We start from the raw sequence: 22326 nt of genomic DNA, 5'->3' as shown, positions 1-22326 counted from the left end.
ATTTAAAACGTGTCTTGATCAACCTTAGAAAGAGCCTTTCGTTTCACTGACCATTAAATGCCTCGTGACGGTCATTGGCAATGAGAGGAACAGAGTGTGTGTGTGTGTGTGTGCGTGTGTGTGTGTGTGTGTGTGTGTGTGTGTGTGTTGTGTGTATGTGTGTATGTGTGTGTGTGTGTGTGTGTGTGTGTGTGTGTGTGTGTGTGTGTGTGTGTGTGTGTGTGTGTGTGTGTGTGTGCCAACATCAGATTGTTCTGTCTTTCTAAGATGAGGGTCAGCCTGTATTTACCCTATACACATTAGCTAAAGTACAACTCAGCGCTCCGAGCAGGCGAAAGAGACAGACACAAACAGAGATCAGGAAGAAGAGTTTAGTGAGATGGAAAAGTACACAGGAAGATGGGTTAGTCAGGTTAGAGGAGCAGGAGCAGGACTGAGACCTTCCATAGAGGATGTATAGTGCGTTTCCAATATCATCAGTATTCACCCCCCCAGGGAATTTTTTTCACATTTTTTGTTGTGACAAAGTGGGATCGAAATGGATTTAGTTGTGATTTTTAGTCATTGAGATCTACACAAAATACTCTATAATGTCAAACTGGGAAAAGAATTCTACAAATTTAAGCAAATTAATAAAAAATTTCCAACTAAAATATACATTTGTTGTTTCAAAAGTATTCACCCTTTTTGTTTAGGCAAGCCAAAATTAGTTCAGGAGTAAAATGTTGCCTAACAAATCACATAATAAGTTACATGGACTCACTCTGTGTGAAATAATAGGGGTTGACATGATTTTTGAATAACTAACCATTCCTCTGCCCCCGATATGTACAATATCTGTAAGGTCCCTCAGTCAAGTATTGTATTTTGAGCACAGATTCAAGACTAAGGAGCTTTTCGAAAGCCTAATAAAGCAGGACAGTGATTGGTAGATGGGTAACAATAACCAATCAGACATTAGATATTCCTTTAAGCATGATCAAGTTAATAATTAGGCTGTGGATTATGTATTAAACCAAGCAGATACATTAAAGATAGTCTTCCTTCTGAACTGAGCTGCAGTACAGGAAGGAAACTGCTTGGGGATGTCACTTCCCACAGTTGTGTCAAGTTGGCTTGATGTCTTTTGGTTGGTGGACTATTCTTGATACACACGGGAAAATGTTGAGCCTGAAAAACCCACCAGCGTTGCAGTTCTTGACACAAACCGGTGCGCCTTGCAGCTACTACCATACCCTGTTCAAAGCCCCTTAAATCTTTTGTCTTGCCCCTTCCCCGTCTGAATGGCACATAAACACAATCCATGTCTCAAGGTTTACGAATCCTTCTTTCGCCTGTCTCCTCCCCTTCATCTACACTGATTGAAGTGGATTTAACAAGTGTCATCAATAAGGGATCATAGCTTTAACCTGGAATTACCTGGTCACTCTGTGTCATGGAAAGAGCAGGTGTTCTTAATGTGTTGTACGCTCAGTGTATATTAGTGTTTTATATTTCATTAATAAAATAAAATGTTATAATTGTTCATCTACTTTGACATTACAGAATATTTTCTGTAGATCATTGACAAAAAAATCACAATCAAATTCATTTCAATCCTACTTTGTAACGCAACAACGTGAACAAATATAAAGGGGGTGAGCACTTATGATACCTACACTCTTAGAAGAAAGGGTTCCAAAAGGGTTCTTTGTGGAGGGATATAGTTCTACCAAGAACTGCTTTGATCTGAAGAACCGTTTTTGGAAGACATTGAGTCTTTGTAAGGCAAAGGGTTCTACCTAGAAGCTTTAACAACGTAAGAACCGTTTTTGGAAGAAAGAGTTCTTGGATTATTCTTTGGAAGGCAAGAAGGGTTCTTTGAAAAGCAAGAGGTGTTCTACATAGAACCTTATATAATATTTCCCAGCATGCTCTATTGCAGGATTATTTTCAGAATTGATTGTTTTAATGTGTTTTTACATGTACATTGATTGGTTGATAGATTTTATGCTACACAAAAATAAATAACATAATTTGTTTTTAACTAAACCAATCTTTTAGGAAATGCACCCGTTACTTATTACACCCATTACTGAGACAGTTGTTCCAGTTTGTGAATACTGAGTCTAACCAATGACCTAATCTTCCCTACCCTGGAAGTCATTCTGAATGCAGATTGTGGATGATAAAACATTCCACTGGTTGGAAATCATGACTCTGTCTGGATTTGAATTACACTTAACTATACACATCACTTTTATAGAGGTTTCTAGGTATAACCATATAAAGAGGGTTCTATGAAGAACCTTACATGGATGGTTCTAGATAGAACCCTCTACAAAGGGTTCTACCTGGCACCAAAAAGGGTTCCCCAATAGGAGAAAAACCGAAGAACCCTATATGGTTCTCCTTAGAACTCTTTTTCTAAGTGTGCAATGTGTATTCAGTGTGGGTCAGTGTGGGTCAGTATTGGTCAGTGTGGGTCAGTATTGGTCAGTGTGTGTCCGTGTGGGTCCATGTGGTTCAGTATTGGTCAGTGTGTGTCCGTGTGGGTCTGTGTGGTTCAGTGTGGGTCAGTGTGGGTCCGTGTGGGTCCGTGTGGTTCAGTGTGGGTCAGTGTGGGTCCGTGTGGGTCCATGTGGTTCAGTATTGGTCAGTGTGTGTCCGTGTGGGTCCGTGTGGTTCAGTGTGGGTCAGTGTGGGTCCGTGTGGGTCCGTGTGGTTCAGTGTGGGTCAGTGTGGGTCCGTGTAGGTCCGTGTGGGTCCGTATGGGTCAGTGTGGGTCAGTGTGGGTCCGTGTGGGTCCGTGTGGTTCAGTGTGGGTCAGTGTGGGTCCGTGTGGGTCCGTGTGGTTCAGTGTGGTTCAGTGTGAGTCCGTGTGGTTCAGTGTGGGTCCGTGTGGTTCAGTGTGGGTCCGTGTGGGCTTGGGTCAGTCTGGGTCAGTGTGGGTCAGTGTGGGTCCGTGTGGGTCAGTCTGGGTCAGTGTGGGTCAGTGTGGGTCCGTGTGGGTCAGTATGGGTCAGTCTGGGTCAGTGTGGGTCCGTGTGGGTCAGTATGGGTTTGTCTGGGTCAGTCTGGGTCAGTGTGGGTCAGTGTGGGTCAGTATGGGTCAGTATGGGTCAGTCTGGGTCAGTGTGGGTCCGTGTGGGTCAGTATGGGTCAGTATGGGTCAGTCTGGGTCAGTCTGGGTCAGTGTGGGTCCGTGTGGGTCAGTATGGGTCAGTGTGGGTCAGTGTGGGTCAGTATGGGTCAGTATGGGTCAGTATGGGTCAGTCTGGGTCCGTGTGGGTCAGTATGGGTCAGTGTGGGTCAGTATGGGTCAGTATGGGTCAGTCTGGGTCAGTGTGGGTCAGTCTGGGTCAGTGTGGGTCAGCTGGTACCAGGATACTACGCGAGGTGACATCCCTTTGCTTCTATTTTCATACGGCGAAACCGAGAAAACACACACTCTACCTCTCCCTCTGCACACACAGCCGGGCCCACACTCCACTATTGAAAAACAAATAGCAGGCGTCACCTTAGACAGCTCAGACGCAGCAGAAGGACCCTGAGGGCAAGGGTGCGAGGGTGGGCAGAGATGGATAGAGAGGGAAAAGGGCAAAGGCATTTAGAGCAAGGAGCCTCACTGACAGGACTGTCCTCACTGATACACATCAGCACTCTAATGCTTTTTATCGCTCTACCTTCTCTCTTTGTTTCACACTATCTCTGCAGCTTTCTCTATTCTTTCTCTATTGTGTCTCCTTTCTTTCTTTCGTCTTTCTTGTCTCTCTATCCCCCTCTCTGTCTGGGGTTTTGGGAAATCCCTGTCCTACACAGGAAAATACACAGAGTGCACAAAACATGAACACAAAAGATTGGAGTGTCTTTGAACGGGGTATGGTAGTCGGTGCCAGGCGCACCGGTTTGTGTCAAGGACTGTAACACTGCTTGGTTTTTCACGCTCAACAGGTTCCAATGTGTATCGAGACTTGTCCACCACCCAAAGGACATAAAGCCAACATGACACAACTGTGGGAAGCATTGGAGTCAACATGTAATATTAGGAAGGTGTTCCTAATGTTTTGTACAATCAGTGTAGTCTCCATGTTTATTCTCTAGAAGTACACAGGGAACCTCAAGACTCATGACTTTATTATACACAGTGAGTGGACAACAAAGAGACGGAAGAGTGGAGCAAAACAAAGAATAGAAAGAAGAAGGAAAGAGAATAAAAAGCAGAAGATGGGTTGAGGTTAGCGGAAGACGATTGGAAGAAGACAAAGGGAATAGAATTCCCCTGCAGCTGAAATATTCATACTCTTCCTATAATCTTGTAATGGGTATTATTTTCTATTTCCGTTACACATACAATCACACACACACACACACACACACACACACACACACACACACACACACACACACACACCGTTTCCTGGTCCCTCCTTACATCCAAGCCCAGTATCGGCTAAATTTGGACTCCTCCTTAAATAAGGCGATAACCGGGGGAAAAATGGAGTTGCCCAGAGATACGCTTCCAGGCTGCTTCTCTCCAAAAATACCCCTCCATCTCTGGAGCATTGTGACTATCTACAGCCTAGTGCTGCTGGGATCCAGCTAGGGTTCGCTCTAATCACACTCAAAAGACGCAACCCAACTTACAAATTAAAGCCACTAAAATAAAAAGGCCATCGTGTTACATCAAGGCCGACATCGAAAGGAAAGCAATCGGCGCGCTAAACAGCTGACCTGTAAATGCAAACACTGACAGACACGTCAACAGAATACATTGAAACGAAAGGCATAAATCAGATATGATATTGCGTACGTTCAACAAGGACGCATGGCAAATAAAAGCAAACTCGACCAAACGATGGCAAAATGAGGAAGTACAAAGTACTCTCTCCCACCCCCTTGGCCTCCCCTGCCACCCCACAGCCCAACCAGCCAGCCTGTCACTCACATGCAGACCAGAGACCAGTGTTTATTCCCCAGTTATAATGCTGAGTCATGCTGTTATGCAGCCTGCCTGTTGCCCACCAGCAAAGAATTCAAATCCCTGGCTGTTCAAACCAGAGTTATCTGATAAAAACCAGCGCCGTTAATTATACTGCTTTTTTCTCTCTTTCACACACAACCCTCCTCCTCTTCCCTCGCTCCTCTCCTTTTCTCTTTCTCTCTCTCTTTCTATCGTCTCTATCTCTCTCACTCACCCGTTTCTCTTCCCAACACTCCTCCAGCCTGTCTTTGCCCTTCTCTTCATGGCACTTACCCTCTCTCCCTCCTCCTCTCGTGGTGTGTTGTGTGTCCTCTCAGAGTCCCCCAGTCTCACCTCCGGGACGATGTCATGGCTGATGTGACCACTAGTTAGCAGTAGTAGATGTTCAATCTGTTAGAAAGTCAAAGTGCACCCTATGTATATTTGGTCAGTGCTGTAGGATTGTACAGAACACGCCTTACCAGCAATAAAAATGTATTTGTGTTTGAGGCCATGGGGCTATCCCTCTCTCCCTCTCTCCCCAGGTCTCACCGTGATGGGAGATGGCAGGAAGGCAGAGGTAGATCGATGCCTTACGGCCCCAGCCGCTCAGCAGTTACACATGCAGTAATGCAGTAATGTACTTCATAAATATCGTCTCGAGAGCCGGAATGGCGGATATAAATTATCCAACCATGTCTAGTAGAGGAGGAGGAGTTCAACGAGGGTCGTTGGGGCCCATCGTTGTGGCTGTGAGTTACTCTTTACAGCAGGGGTGTCAAACTCAATCCATGGAGGGCCTGGTGTCTGCTGGTTTTTGGTTGTTCCTTTCAATTGAGACAGACCACCAGGTGAGGGGAGTTCTTTACTAATTAGTGACCTTAATTCATTAATTAAGTACAAGGGAGCAGCGAAAAGCCGCAGGCACTCGGCCCTCCGTGGAACGAGTTTGACACGTGTTGGTGTCAAGGTAAGAGAACTCTGTGCACTAAATAAAATGGATAGAACCAAATACAGTGCAACGAGAGTGTGTGTGCCCGAAGGAGTGTTTGTGTGTTTGTGAAGCTACAGCTGTGGAGTATTGATCTCTGAGCAGAGTGAAATGGCCTGCTCATTGGTTGGTTGGAGATGCAGTGGACTAAGGGCCTCTAGTGTTTATGACTCCTCTAGTCACATCTGACTCCTCTCATCTCTGCCGTCACGCTTAGTGCTCGTCTCTAGGCTCAAGGCCGTAAAGTGTGTGTGTGTTTGTGTGTGTGTGTGAGTGTACCCTGTCCTTTTTTTGCACTAAATGAATAGAAATGAGAAACTGAATTAATGAATCAAATTCAGATCTATTTAATGTATCATTTTTAATAGGTTCAGATTTCAAATGGAAGGCTGTAAGCTTACTGTAAGCTAATGCACAAACTGCAAATACTGATTAAAATATTTGGAGTATGTGTTTTGGATAACCCGTTAGATAACCCATTGATCCCCCCCCCCCCACACCCCCCAGCCACTCAGTTAATGGGAAGGCATGTAGCCGTCACTCGGTGTAATATATGAGTCATGCTAATGTGTGTGGTATTTATGGTAACAGGCCAACTTCATACATAGAAATAGGAAGAGAGAGACATATAGAGGCCTACATACAAATGTCATCTACATCTACATTGCTTGCTGTTTGGGGTTTTAGGCTGGGTTTCTGTATAAGCACTTTGTGACATCGGCTGATGAAAAAAGGGCTTTATAAATACATTTGATTGATTGATTGATTGATTGATTGATTGATTGATTGATTGATTGATTGATTGATTGATTGATAATAGATAAGCACTGGCCTCCCGGCAGTGCTAGCTGTGCCGCTAGAGATTCTGGGTTCAAGTCCAGGCTCTGTCGCAGCCGGCCGCAACTGGGAGACCAATGGGGTGGTGGCAATTGGCCCAGTGTCGTCCGGGTTAGGGAGGGTTTGGCTGGCAGGGATATCCTTGTCTCATCGCGCACTAGTAACTCCTTCAGCGGGCTGGGTGCAGTGCATGCTGACACGGTTGCCAGGTGTACGGTGTTTCCTCCGACACATTGGTGCGGCTGGCTTCTGGGTTGGATGGGCATTGTGTCAAGAAGCAGTGTGGCTTGGTTGTGTTTTGGAGGATGCATGGCTCTCGACCTTTGCCTCTCCTGAGTCCGTACGGTAGTTGCAGCGATGAGACAAGACTGTATTGGGGAGAAAAAAGGGGGTGTATTACTTTTTTCTTTTTTTTATTGTTAAGCACTGAATTAGTGACTTCCTCTCCAGAACAGAGAAACTTTGACAGATCCTTTTAAGATCAAATCTAACATTACACCAGCTGCTGCTTCCATCTTGCTGCTTCCAAGTGCTGTACTCCCGGAAGGGGGATTTTGAGTTGTTTCTCATTGTTAAGCGATTTTAAGGTAAAGAGTATTGCTTGTTGTGTGGTGTGGCAACTTGGTGGCCAACCAGCTACAACACATTGTGTTTGGATTGCATTTCATGCTGTGTACTCTTGAAGCAGAAGGCTACGTTTTACATTTGCCTAGAGCTTTAGTATTTAATAGTTGTACTTATTGTGATTAACTTTACAACTTTTATGACGCTTCCTCACGTTTGTTGTGCTAGTGTGCTGTGTATTCACTGAACCTAACCTGAGTGCTGTGTATTCACTGAACCTAACCTGAGTGCTGTGTATTCACTGAACCTAACCTGAGTGCTGTGTATTCACTGAACCTAACCTGAGTGCTGTGTATTCACTGAACCTAACCTGAGTGCTGTGTATTCACTGAACCTAACCTGAGTGCTGTGTATTCACTGAACCTAATCTGAGTGCTGTGTATTCACTGAACCTAATCTGAGTGCTGTGTATTCACTGAACCTAACCTGAATGCTGTGTATTCACTGAACCTAACCTGAGTGCTGTTTATTCACTGAACCTAACCTGAGTGCTGTGTATCCACTGAACCTGAGTGCTGTGTATTCACTGAACCTAACCTGAGTGCTGTGTATTCACTGAACCTAACCTGAGTGCTGTGTATTCACTGAACCTAACCTGAGTGCTGTGTATTCACTGAACCTAACCTGAGTGCTGTGTATTCACTGGAACTCTCGAAGTGTGCTGTGTATTCACTGAACCTAACCTGAGTGCTGTGTATTCACTGAACCTAACCTGAGTGCTGTGTATTCACTGGAACTCTAGAAGTGTGCTGTGTTATACCTATTTTACTTTGTGTATCTGACCCACGTGACTTAAATGCAATATGTCTACTCGTGCATAGTATTTTTGGGCTCCTGCTTCCTTTTTATTGATACTGTAATAACCGTGTAATAGCCGTGTAATAAACTACATATTTCGTAATTGTGTGATTCCATGGCCTTGTGCCCAGTTCAAGTCTACATTGGCTCTGCCGTATCCTTGCAACCTGTGGGCATTACGTGTGTAAGCATGAGTTAGGCAGAGAGTCTCATCCCTGCCATCTTAACCAAACATGAAGGGTAGTGACCCCAGAGAGCGCTTTCTAATGAAGTCTTCCTCAGCTGACTAACATTTATCCCGAGCCCCAGACAATTCAGAGAAGAGACAAGCCACCCACAGCTATGCATTCCAGAAACGTACAGCCTTCCGTCTGACGACAACGAAGATGCCAACTGCTTGGAGAATTTTCTTCATTCTGTGAGTCATCAATCGGAAATAAAGCTACTGAACAATCTGAGGTTCATTTCGGAGAAAGAAATATCTTGCGGATATTGTTTGTCATATGGTCTGTCAGCTTTAATGAGGTTGTATGTTAACAAACTAGCCATATCTTTGGTCATAATGTTCTGTAAAAACCCTGGCGAGAAAAGGGTAAACAGGAGTATGTGACGTTATGTGAAACAGAAAAATAGAAAAGAAATAGGCCAGGGGTAATCAAATACTATTTCTTTTTTCATTTTTTTATTTAACCTTTATTTAACTAGGCAAGTCTATTTGAGAAGGTACCGTCACACAAATGTCCTAGGAGGCAAAGGTCTGGATGGATAATGTCATTTATCGGCGTAGTAACAAACCCCCACCTCGCAACTCATGCAACACCAAACCGTTCACATCACTCTTGTTGGCCGAGAGAGAGAACAAAAATTCCACAAATGCCATGGTGCAAAGGGAAAAGCTGGCCGTTTTGAAGCTCATTTCCTGCTATTCTACACATTTTGCATGTCTTACGTGTCTTCATTTGATCGTAGGAGCCAAATCGAAACCGAGCGCCATGCTTGCCATGCTCTACCAACTGAGCCACACAGAACCACATCCCAGGATCTCATCCCGTTATTTCCTTTTATTGATCCCTTTGACATGACATCAGCATCGTTACTTCCTGTAATTAACCGAAACAGGTCACATAACTGGCCAGTGGAAATAAAAATGCATGTCCCCTTCTTTTCGCTGAAGAAAATAAATACATGAAATGAGAACGAAACTTGCGCTTAACTTGAAATGTGTAAAGTACGCCTTCCATTGGCTAGCAGTGACAGAGTGGGCATACTGTATGACCGTGACAACAAATAGTTTCACAGACTTGGGTAAAAGATTTCTGAAAAATACAAAGCAATGTTTATACCGCCCTGGAAGATTGCTAGTGCAGAGCCAAACGCTGTTCAGTTTGACCGGTTTGTTTATGGGGTTGCTGTGTATAAAATACTGTACATATTGCTGCTGGTTCCCTGGAAACCGTTGTGTGATTGAACACTGCTTTGAAAAAAACAGCGTACTGCACCTTCAAGAGAAGCAAACGCGAGGGACAACAGTTGTATGGTAATTTTGGGTTTACTTTACAGCTAGCTTTCCATTGGTCCCTCCCTCTTTCCAAACATAAGAACAACCATTTTGAACATAACATAAACCGGACAGCTTAAAAGGAAATGAATCGCTTTGAAAGTCCAAGTGACTGACCACATGGGGCCAGAAACAGTCCCAAGTACTGTACAGTAGTACTCACTCAACACATTGTAGCATGAGGGGAGACAGTCAAGGCTTCCCCTTTCACAGCAAACTAACAAGCCTGCTGGCGTTCCTGTCGAAAGAAATGCGTCTCTCCGTCTCTGTCTGAAGGCGTTATGTACGTGTGTCTGTCTGTGCTTCACTGGATGAGGACACACGGAGAGACTATCGGCTTTGTTGTCGTCTTCGGGCCAGTGTCAGACTCATCGTGTGTGTGTGTGTGTGTGTGTGTGTGTGTGTGTGTGTGTGTGTGTGTGTGTGTGTGTGTGTGTGTGTGTGTGTGTGTGTGTGTGTGTGTGTGTGTGTGTTTCTTTGGGCTCAGCAAATGATTCTGGAACAGTGCAGAAAATATTGTCTCCTCTCCTTATCAAATGAAATACAGATAGAAAATAGAACACAAAATACCCTTATTCGGCATGCGAGGCCCAACACCGTCTGATTGCGACAACCAATGAGTTGTGAATGAATTAAACTCAGGCTGAACTAGAAAAGAGTTGAACTAGTAGAAACGGAGGGATTTGAATCAAAACAGGGTGGAGGAGAATCAATACAGAGGAAGAAGAAGAGTCCTATCCTAAGTTGCTCCTGTCCTTTTGACCTTCTGTGAGTGACTGAGGGGGAGGAGAGGATAGAGGGATGGACTGATGTGGGGATGACGGTATGAAGGGTGGAGTCGCTTTGTTTCATAGACGATGTTATAGTTCATCCAAATTACAAAATGACATATTGATGTCCTTACCCTGTAAACAGTCTATGGACAAGGTATGACAGCAATCCATGCTGTGGTTTAATTCCAATGGCACTGTTTCTAAAGGCTAATGTTTTAGCATTTGTAGCACAAATCCTAATATCGGTACCATGACTTGAATGGGATTTGTGCTACAAATGCTAAATGATTAGCATTTAGAAACAGTGCCAGTGAAACTAAACCAAAGCATGGATTGCTGTCATACCTTGTCCATAGACTGTTTACAAGGTAAGGAAAGCAATGTGTCATTTTGTAATTTGGGTGAACTACCCCTTTAAGAGGGAGGTTGGGAGCGTTGGTTGGTATTGTGGGGGCGGGTGTGCTGTGTGCGTACAGTAGGTGAGTGTGTCAAAATGACACCGTTCTGTTTGAAGGTGTTGGTAAGTAGCTGTTTCCTTCGAGGTGGTTGTTCCCCCTGAGGGTGTTGGGGGGCGTCAGGGTCATGTTTCAGGTCAAAGGTCGTAGGTCAGTTCTGCTCCAGGTCATCTGCCGTGGGTGTGTTGTAGCTCTGAAAGAGGGGCTGCATGAACAGCCCCAACGTCCCGGTGATGCACACAAACACAAATATCCACAGGAACAGCCGGTCAATCACCATGGCAACGTACTTCCAGTCCTCGATGACCTGTGGCAGGAAACAAAAAGAGCGGTACACAATTTCAGATACGGAAGACAACAGGAGCACAACAATATTGGGTCAAAACCATTGAAAGGGCTCCGAGTGAATAGACATACAAACTGTCAGAGATACAACATGATGTACTATATCTGCTGTAAATGTCACCTCAGCTCATATCGTCTCAAGGCTATTGCTCCTCACACACACACACACACACACACACACACTCACCCCCTCATCGTTATCCTCGATCTTCATCTTCTCGGCGACGTAGCGCACCCCGTCCACTGCCTCCTCCACATCTGCGTGACACTTCACCGTCATCCTCTTCCTGAACTCTGTATTCTCTGACAGGTCGCTGATCTTCCAGCCGTACCGCTTGGCCGACTCCTCATTCACATAGAAGGAGTCAGCCCCGCCCATCCCAGACCCCCCTGCCACCCCCACCCCCCCCGCGGCCACCGCCACCGCCCCGTCTCTCAGCTTCAGGTCGGAGTAGGAACGCTGCCGGTGCTTCTGGCGGAACCTCTCCCGGATGTTGGAGCTGCCCGGCCGACGCATGAACAGGAAGGAGGGGAGGCGGTGCAGGAAGAGGCGTTTAACCCAGCGGGGCATGGTGTGTGTGGAGGGCGTGCGGTGGTGCACGTTGAGCACACACACACTGGTGACGATGGAGAAGGTGACCAGCACCATGGCAAACATCAGATACTTCCCTATGAGAGGGACAGCTAGGGACGTGGGCGGGACGATCTTGGAGATCAGCAGCAGGAACACAGTGAGGGCCAGGAGGACCGAGATGCAGAGAGTCATCTTCTCTCCACAGTCAGACGGCAGGTAGAACACTAAGATAGCCAGAGAGGTGATCAGCACACAGGGGATGATTAGATTGATGGTGTAGAACAGTGGCTTGCGCTTGATGATGAAGTCATAGGTGATATCCAGGTAGGTGATGTCAGAGGGGTCTTCGTTCTTGCGTCCCGGCAGGGACACGATGTCCCACTCGCCGCTGGGCTTGAAGTCGTCGCGGCTGGCGAAGTCGCTGAGCAGGATCAGGTCGATCTCCGTGCGGTCGTAGGTCCAGGACCGGAATTTGAGCGTGCAGTTCTGTTGGTCGAAGGGGAAGTCGCGGACCTCGATCTTGCAGGCCGACTTGTAGATGGCGGGAGGCAGCCAGTACACCTCTCCGTTGTTGGAGACCAACGCATTGGAGTAGAATGACACCTCATAGTTCCCATCCGCACTGAGGTGAAGAGAAGACAGAACGGAGTCAGAGCCAGGACATGTACACAGACACATATTACTAGGATACTTTTTCTTTTTTTAAATACACTTAACTTGCACTTGACCCCCCCCCCCACCTACCTCCCCTTCTAGCTCTGACTCTACTGATAGCTACGTTATTGAGGAAAAATGTACTTTCGATGCCTGTGATATGTGGTTGTCCCACCTAGCGATCTGATGACGAGCGCACTAACCGTGAGGCGCTCTGGATACGAGCGTCTGCTAAATGACTAAAGTGTCAAATGTAAAAGGAGACCTGGTAGTTCCTATCAGCATTAAAAGACAGAAGAGCACGGGGAGAGAGAGAGAGAGAGGGGTCAGAGATGTCATTAGCGTCTGTTCAACACACACAATGACACACACAGGTGAACAGTACCCACTAAAACACAGACCACACAAAAAGACCAAAGGAACGCAAAGTTGAGAGAACGGGTGGGAGGGTGGATGCCAGCGTTAGATTAAGATGCACACAGAAAGAGAGAGAGAGATGTTAAGTGGTGTTGTTGACTGGGCATTTGGGTTGTTGTGCTTGGGGACAAGGGACAGAGGCGGGGACAGGGGGGCACTGCGTCAGACACACCCCCTGTCACAGGACAGGCCTGAATCTGCGAAGGTTTCGATTTTAGATTCTCACAAGGCTGCAGGTGTTGCATTATACATTAAAGTGTTGTCAATTATAGAGCAGGTCAGGAGGAATCCAGCCATCACACTGCTCTACTCCTAACAACACTCACACACACACACACACACACACACACACACACACACACACACACACACACACACACACACACACACACACACACACACACACACTCACACACACACAAACCCGATGCTCCTCTAAAGTCTCCTCGTGTTCTAAATACGCTGGTGGTTGAAAGTCTCTATATAGCTCTATACACAAACAACTATAGCTCTATACACAAACAACTATAGCTCTATACACAAACAACTATAGTTCTATACACAAACAACTATAGTTCTATACACAAACAACTATAGCTCTATACACAAACAACTATAGCTCTATACACAAACAACTATAGCTCTATAACCAAACAACTATAGCTCTATACCCAAACAACTATAGCTCTATACACAAACAACTATAGCTCTATACCCAAACAACTATAGCTCTATACACAAACAACTATAGCTCTATACCCTAACAACTGTAGCTCTACACCCAAACAATTAGCTCAATGCCCAAACAACTACCTCTATACCCAAACAACTATAGCTCTATACCCAAACAACTATAGTTCTATACCCAAACAACTATAGCTCTATAACCAAACAACTATAGCTCTATACCCAAACAACTATAGCTCTATACCCAAACAACTATAGTTCTATACCCAAACAACTATAGCTCTATATCCAAACAACTCTATTTTTTTTTCACTTTGACAAGCCAAATGCAACTTCAAATCCAACCCAATCTAATCAATAGAAATGCTATGTCACTTCCATTTTTCACATGATGCTTCACAACATTGAAAAAAATTGCATTATGTCCACTATAGAGTCTAAAGGCCAGACACACTAGCTCAGGACAGAACTGCCATGACGGTGGTGTTGAGTATGCTGAGTGTGAAACAGGTGAGGCAATGACCTTTTCTGTCTCTGAGTAAACACACACAGCCACCTGACCTGGCCCGTGATCACACTCATCACACAGGCATTTCATAATCCAAATCTCCTCTCTACAGATTTCACAGTGCACATCTGTCCCCTCTCTCTAAGCCCTCATATCTGTCTCCTGTTCCCGCCCTTCAAATTGTTATAGTAAGCACATCTTTACTTTAGCTGCTGCTATTACCACCTACACCTTTCTCATGATGGGACTGTAAGCCCACACTTCAATCAAGGTGTTACCAAGCTTTTCCTTTCACTCATTATCCTGATGGCAAGTGACAAGTAGGAGGAGAGTATTCAGGGCCGATATCACTTTAATGATTGCTAGATAGTTTGTGTCTATGTATTTATATGTAGGCTACGTGTGCCTTTTTAAAATGGATGTAGTTCTGTCCTTGTCTATTAACGTTCTGTATTTGTCACACCCTGATCTGTTTCACCTGTCTTTGTGCTTGTCTGCACCCCCCTTCCAGGTGTCGCCCATCTTCCCCATTATCCCCTGTGTATTTATACCTGTGTTCTCTGTTTGTCTGTTGCCAGTTCATTTTGTTTCATGAAACCTACCAGCGTTTGTTCCCCTGCTCCTGTTTGTTCTTGCTCCTGTTTTCTAGACCTTCCCGGTTTTGACCGTTCTGCCTGCCCTGACCCTGACCCTGCCTGCCGTTCTATACCTTGCCCCACCTCACTGGATTATTGACCCCTGCCTGCCCTGACCCTGAGACTGCATGCTGTTCTGGACCCTTTGCACCCTCTCTGGATTACTGACCTCTGCCTGCCTTTGACCTGTCATTTTGCCTGCCCCTGTATTAGAAATAAACGTTTGTTTCTTCGACACTGTCTGCATCTGGGTCATACCTGAAACGTGATAGTACGAACTGGCCATGACTGACCCAGCAGACTCGGACCAGCTCCGCAATGCCCTTTCCTCCCAAGGAGCCACCATTGGAAGGCACAAGGAGTTGCTTCGTGGTCTCATGGAAGGGTTCCAGACCTTGGCCAAACGACATGACCGAGCGTTTAACACATTGCTGGAGCAATTCCGTGGGTTGTCTGTTAGGCAGCCTACCACAGTTGTGATCTCCCAGCCTACCCCAGTGTCCCGAGAACCCCGCTTACCTCCTCCGGTGCGCTACGCTGGAGATTCCGGAACCTGCCGTGATTTTCTCTCTCAGTGCTCCCTCATTTTTGAGCTGCAGCCTTCTTCGTTCCCCTCAGACAGCTCGAGGATAGCGTACATCATAACACTGATGTCCGGGAGAGCACTCGCCTGAGCCACGGCAGTATGGGAGCAACAATCCGCTGTCTGCCTCAGTCTGGAGGAGTTTGTGGAGGAGGTTCGGAAGGTATTTGATTTTCCATTGTCTGGGAGAGAGGCTGCTCGGAAGCTGCTCTAGCTACGTCAAGACTCCCGTAGCGTGGCAGACTACACGGTGGATTTCCGCACGTTGGCAGCTGAGAGTGCTTGGAAGACAGAAGCGTTGGTCGACATGTTCCTACTCGGAGTATCAGTGGAAGTAAAGGACGAGCTTGCAGCCAGGGAACTACCGACGGATCTCGACTCGCTCATCACCTTGACCATTCGGATTGATGGGCGACCTTGGGAACGAAGGAAAGAGAGGAGATTTGATTTCACTCGCTCGGCTCCGTTGCCGAGAGAACCCGAGTCTACCTGAGTTCCACCGAGAGTCTCCGAAGACTGCCGATTCACCCCTTCCCGAGCCCATGCAACTAGGCAGAGCTAGGCTGTCTCCAGCTGAGCGGCTATAAAGATTTCACACTAAGAGCTGACTGTATTGCGGGACAACTGGTCATTTCGTCTCCATCTGTCCACTAAAAGACCAGGCTCACCGGTAGGAGCGAATACTCTGGTGGGCCATACGGAGAACTTTTTCTCTCCCTTTACTCGCATCCCTTTTCATGCCATGTTGCTGTGGGGGAACCAGTCGAAATCTCTCCGGGTACTCATCGACTCTGGGGCTGATGAGAGCTTTATGGACGTGACCCTGGCTTCCGAGCTGAATATCCCCACTCAGCCCCTCTCCATTCCTATGGACGTTAGAGCACTAGACAGGCGCTCTATAGGCCGTGTCACCCACAATACCATCCCTATCAAACTACGCCTGTCAGGGAACCACAGCGAGACGATCCAGTTCCTGCTCATTAAGTCTCCTCAGGTTCCCGTGGAATTGGGATTCTCCTGGCTCCAGCGATACAATCCCCTCATTGACTGGTCTACCGGTGCCATCATGGGCTGGAGCCCGTTCTGCCACACCCATTGCCTGAAGTCAGCACAGCCTGCCACTGGACTTCTTCCTGGGGGCTCAGAAGTTTCCCCGGGCCTCTTCGCCATTCCCGCGGAGTACTAGGACCTCCGGGAGATGTTCAGTAAGGCCCGGGTCACCGCTGCACCGACCATATGACTGTGGGATTGACCTTCTCCCAGGCACCACTCCGCCCCGGGGACGACTGTACTCTCTGTCGGGTCCAGAGACCAAGGCTATGGAGACCTACATTGAGGACTCCCAAGTTGATCGGTTCATCCGTCCTTCTGCCTCCCCCGCTGGCGAAGGGTTCTTCTTTGTGGAGAAGAAGGACAAAACCCTGTGCCCGTGCATCAACTGCCGAGGTCTCAACGACATCACAGTGAAGAACCATTACCTGCTACCTCTCATCTCCTCGCCCTCGAGCCACTCCAGGGGGCCAAGCTGGATCTACGGAACGCCTACCACCTGGTGCGGATACGGGAAGGGGACGAGTGGAAGACGGCCTTCAACATGGCCAGCGATCACTACGAGTATCTGGTCATGCCATTTGGCCTTATCAACGCCCCTGCTGTGTTCCAGGGTCGGGATAATGATGTTCTCCGTGACATGTTGAACCGGTTTGTCTTCATCTACCTCGATGACATCCTCATCTTCTCCCGCTCCACCCAAGAACACGTGCTCCACATCCGACAGGTTCTCCAATGCCTCCTGGAGAACCAGCTTTTTGTAAAAGCAGAGAAGTGCAAATTCCATCACTCCAACATCCCCTTGCTGGGTCACATCATCGCTGCAGGGAGTGTACAGATGGATCCTGGGAAGATGAGAGTGGTGGGGGATTGGACCCAGCCTACGTCCAGAGTACAGCTGCAATGTTTCCAGGACTTCTACAACATTTATCGCTGCCTTATCCGGGGCTACAGCACCCTGGCTTCCCCCCTGTCTGCATTCACCTCTCCCAAGGTTCCGTTCACGTGGTCCCCAGCTGCTGACCGGACGTTTCGGGATCTCAAACACCGCTTCACCACAGCTCCCATCTTGGTTCATCCTGACCCGTCCCGCCAGTTCATGGTGGAGGGCGATGCTTCGGATGTCGGAGTGGGGGCTGTCCTGTCCACGCTGTCTGCCCTGGACCTCAAGTTACATCCCTGCGCCTTCTTCTCCCCCCGCCTCAACGCTACGGAGAGGAACTACGATGTGGGGAATCGTGAGCTTCTCGCGGTGAAGATGGCGTTGGAGGAGTGGAGGCACTGGCTGGAGGGGGCGGAACATCCGTTCATTGTGTAGACCGACCACAATAACCTGGAATATCGCACCGCCATGCACCTCAATTCCAGGCAAGCTAGGTGGGCCCTACTGTTCACCCGGTTCAACTTCTCCCTCTCATACTGGCTGGGATCCAAGCATGTCAAGCAGGATGCGCTGTCACGCCGCTATAGTCCCACGGCTACTACCCCGGAACCTGTGACCATCCTTCCCACCTCGTGCCTGGCGACGGCACTCAGCTGGGGAATAGGGAAGCATGTTCGTGAGGCACAGCATTCCCAGACAAACCGCGGGGAGGGCCCAGATAACCGGATGTTCGTTCCTGACACGGTCCGCTCCTCGGTCCTGGAGTAGGCCCACTCCTCCAAGGCTTGCCTGCCACCCATGCTCCCATCGGACCCTGGCTTTTGTGCGACAACGCTTTTGGTGGCCTACCATGGTTCCTGATGTCTCCGCATTCATCGCTGCTTGCACGGTCTGTGCATAGAACAAGACTCCTCTGCAAGCTCCGGCTGGTCTCCTCCAACATCTGCCTGTCCCTCACCGTCCCTGGTCTCACATCTCCCTGGACTTTGTCACGTGTCTCCCCCCGTCTGATGGCAACACCGCCATCCTGACCGTAGTGGATCGGTTTTCCAAAGCCACCCATTTCATTTCTCTCCCCAAGCTACCCTCTGTCAAAGAGACGGCCCAGCTCATGGTGCAGTATGTCTTCCGGATCCATGGACTGCCAGTAGACATGGTCTCTGACCAGGGTCCTCAGTTCTGCTCCCTCATTGGTTCGTCGGCCAGCCTGTCCTCCGGGTTCCACCCCCAGTCCAACAGCCAGTCAGAGCGAGCCAACCAGGACCTAGAAACTACTCTGCGCTGCCTGGTCTCCGCCAACCCCACCACCTGGAGCCAGCAACTAGTGTGGGTCAAATACGCCCGCAGCACCCTTCCTTGCTCTGCAACGGGTCTCCCGCCCTTTGAGTGTTCCCTGCGTTATATCAGCCCCCACTCTTCCCTGAGCAAGAAGAAGAGGTCGGCATACCTTCGACCCAGATGTTTGTCCGCCGCTGTCGTCGTACCTGGAGGAGAGCCCGGTCGAGCCTCCTCAAGACCACCTCCAGGTATCGACGACAAGCAGACCGCCATCCCACCTTCCATGTGTCCAGAGTTAAACCCATGTCTCACAGCCCTTTGTCTCCTGTTTCTGGGTCATACCTGAAACCTGATAGTATTATGTCATATTTCATGTTTTGTGTGGACCCCAGGAAGAGTAGCTCTTGCTTTACCAACAGCTAATGGGGATGCTAATAAAATACCAAAAAACAACACTTGTACTGAGCGATTATATAGTTTGAGATGACTATAAACGCATCCATAGTGTCTGAGCTATAGATATGGATTCTATTCACATAGCACACAGCTCACTCACTTGTTGTAGAGGACGATGTCAGGCAGCCAGATGTGTTGAGACGGGAGGCGGACCTTCTTTATGCCCTCATACTCTTCTGGGTCCCATACCAACCTGTAGTCATTCCATACCTGAGTCAGCCAGCAGTTGGTGGTCATGATCTGTTCTCTCTCATTCTGTAACAGACACACAGGCAGGGAGAGAGAAGCGTGAGAGATAATGTGTGTGTGTGTGTGTGTGTGTGTGTGTGTGTGTGTGTGTGTGTGTGTGTGTGTGTGTGTGTGTGTGTGTGTGTGTGTGTGTGTGTGTGTGCTCACCACATTAATGAGCTGGGCTAGGGACACCTGTATATGGATGGTGACCTGTTGGCTCTTGTTGACAGCAGGTCTGATCAGTTTGTTGTAGCGCTCTGGAGACAGCAGGTGGGTCACCAGTCGCTCCTCTATCTCCGCACCCAAGGCAGCTACACACATACACACACACACATACACAGAGAGGGAGAGAGAGAGAAAACAATGTAACAACTGGCAGATAAGGCGTGCAAAAATAAAAATAAACCTTTAAGACAACATTCCATGTTGTTGCCCCACACCCACATTTGATGCTCAGTGATTCAAGTGTCCCAGTCTGTATATGCCGGGTGAACTTTCCAAGTGGGCTCTAAGCCAAATACATAGAGAGCAGCACCCCAAAAACACCATTGACAGTACATATTCATACTGGCGTAATGCCATCATCACTGGTTAGTGACTCATCAGATCACCATTCTAGTACATCATCATATTGAACTAATGACCTCTCTATAAATTCATATTAAAGACTACCGTTTCGATACATATTCATTTTGCCCTATAAAACGAACACTGCTAGTTCATATTCATACTCATAGTACATATTTAAAATGAGTGGACAAAACACTAGGAACACCTGCTTTTTCTATGACATAGACTGACCAGGTAAATGACATAGACTGACCAGGTGAATGACATTGACTGACCAGGTGAATGACATAGACTGACCAGGTAAATTCAGGTAAAAGCTATGATCCCTTGTTGATGTCACCTGTTAAATCCACTTCAATCAGTGTAGATGAAGAGGAGGAGGATTTTTAAGCCTTGAGACAATTGAGACATGGACTGTGTACTGTATATTGAACATTAAAAACTCTTATATAGTACACACTGCACTCTACAACTACCCTTCTACTTGATATTTGTACTACCCTGAACTAAAATATAAACGCAACGTGTAAAGTGTTGGTCCCATGTTTCATGAGCTGAAATAAAAGATTCCAGAAATGTTCCATTCGCACAAAAAGCTTGTTTCTCTCAAATGTTGCCCACAAATTTGTTTGGTGCACCTTGTGCTGGGGACAATAAAAGGCCACTCTAAAATGTGCAGTTTTGTCACATAACACAATACCAAAGATGTCTCAAGTTTTGAAGGAGCATGCAATTAGCATGCTGACTGCAGGAATATCCAGCAGAGCTGTTGCCAGAGAATTGAATGTTAACTTCTCTACCAAGAGCCGCCTCCAACGTAATTTTTGAGAATTTGGCAGTACGTCCAACCGACCTCACAACCACAGACCATGTGTAATCACGCCAGTCCAGGACCTCCACATCCGGCTTCTTCACCTGCGTGATCGTCTGAGACCAGCCAACAGGACAGCTTATGAAACTGAGTATTTCTGTCTGTGATAAAGCCCTTTTGTGAGGAAAAACTCATTCTGATTGGCAGGGCCTAGCTCCCCAGTGGGTGGGCCTGGCTCCCAAGTGGGTGGGCCTATGCCCTCCCAGGCCCACCCATGGCTGAACCCCTGCCCAGTCATGTGAAATCCATAGACTAGGGCCTAATGAATTTATTTCAATTAACTGATTTCCTTATATGAACTGTAACTCAGTAAAAACATTGAAATAGTCGCATGTTGCGTTTATATTTTTGTTCATATCACCCAGTCCATATTCATAATGCCCTGGTATCATCCTCACTGTGCATATCTTTACATAACACAGCCTAACAGAGTATGCATAAGCCTTCCACAGAGGACTGTCATTTAGCAGTGAGCCAGTGAGCCACAACATTAGACGATGCAGTCCAGAGCTGACTCACAGGGTTTCATGGGCTTCTGAACTAACTGCCTCTTGATTAGCATAATTGGATGCTTGATTAGTGGATACACACACACACACAAATGCACCCTCGTACACAGAAACACACACACACACACATACATCACACACGCACACATATACACACGCAGTGTTTAGTGAAGTGAGATTTCAATCTTGCGCAGAGCGAAGGTCCTTCTAATTTGGACTGCAGGGTCGTGGGATGTTCTCATCGCCTGTTGCTGCTGCAATGAGTACGCAGGATGCAACATCCCTCTAGAGATGTGTGTGTACATTATATAGTCTCTGATCTGACAAACAGTTGTGACGTGATTGTGTCTTTACTGACGGTCCGATACGCCCACCTACACACACACACACACACACACACACACACACACACACACACACACACACACACACACACACACACACACACACACACACACACACACACACCGTCTAAACCCCCACAGTCCAGTGGCTGCAGTATGATGGGGAGTTGAGGTGATGGTTTTCTCCAGTTGACTGGATTAGCCACATGGTTCACATCAGCTCATTGTGTTCCACTCACACGTTCCCCTCCATTAGGCTATTCTCACCCCTGTAATGCACTTCAAATGATGGCACCGTTTACAATTTTTGTCATTTACAATAGCAGACGCTCTTATCCAGAGTGACTTACAGTCAGTGCATTCATCTTAAGGTAGCTAGTTGAAACAATCATGTCACAGCAATAGTGAAGTAAAAAAAAAGACAAGCGGGGAGCGGGGCAGAGGAGGCATCTGAGAGATGGTGACATGATGCTGATACACACAGGAGGTCAGTATCCTGAGAGAGGTGTGGTACTGTCGATGAACAGTCAGCCAGGATTAGACAAACAGACAGAGAGACAGAGAGAGCGAGAGATTGATTTCTGTATATATATACAGAAATCAGAGAGAGAGAGAGCACAGTGAGCATTGAGGGGAATTTAGCTCAGTACAACATAGAGTTGAGATTTGGAGACACAGAGACATTGAAACAATGAGCAGATTAGGATAATCATTTGATTGGATTATGTTGCCTTTGTTTACAAAGTCTCTTTC

At 47.1% G+C, this 22326-nt stretch overlaps 2 protein-coding genes across 2 annotated transcripts in view; one reads left to right on the top strand and one right to left on the bottom strand.

The window, feature by feature from the left end:
- The first annotated feature begins 2498 nt into the window (after positions 1–2498).
- Positions 2499–5335, top strand: LOC106611693 (keratin-associated protein 5-4-like). The gene is made up of 2 exons (XM_014212166.2): positions 2499–3310; positions 5281–5335. The coding sequence occupies exons 1-2, from the start codon at positions 2499–2501 to the stop codon at positions 5333–5335; spliced, it is 867 nt and encodes a 288-aa protein (XP_014067641.2).
- Positions 5336–10893: 5558 nt separating this feature from the next.
- The window catches only part of LOC106611789 (neuronal acetylcholine receptor subunit beta-2), a 46698-nt gene continuing 35265 nt past the window's right edge, over positions 10894–22326 (bottom strand). Inside the window, exons 2-5 of the mRNA XM_014212375.2 lie at positions 19445–19590; positions 19149–19303; positions 11511–12519; positions 10894–11285 (exon numbers count right to left, since the gene is read on the bottom strand). Of these exons, the coding sequence (XP_014067850.1) occupies positions 11130–11285; positions 11511–12519; positions 19149–19303; positions 19445–19590 (1466 nt within the window). The 3' untranslated portion in view covers positions 10894–11129. The remainder of the gene's footprint in view (positions 11286–11510; positions 12520–19148; positions 19304–19444; positions 19591–22326) is intronic.

This window comes from Salmo salar, chromosome ssa09 (assembly GCF_905237065.1).
Source record: "Salmo salar chromosome ssa09, Ssal_v3.1, whole genome shotgun sequence".
NCBI classification, from domain to species: domain Eukaryota; kingdom Metazoa; phylum Chordata; class Actinopteri; order Salmoniformes; family Salmonidae; genus Salmo; species Salmo salar.
This window is presented reverse-complemented; position numbering and strand designations above follow the sequence as displayed.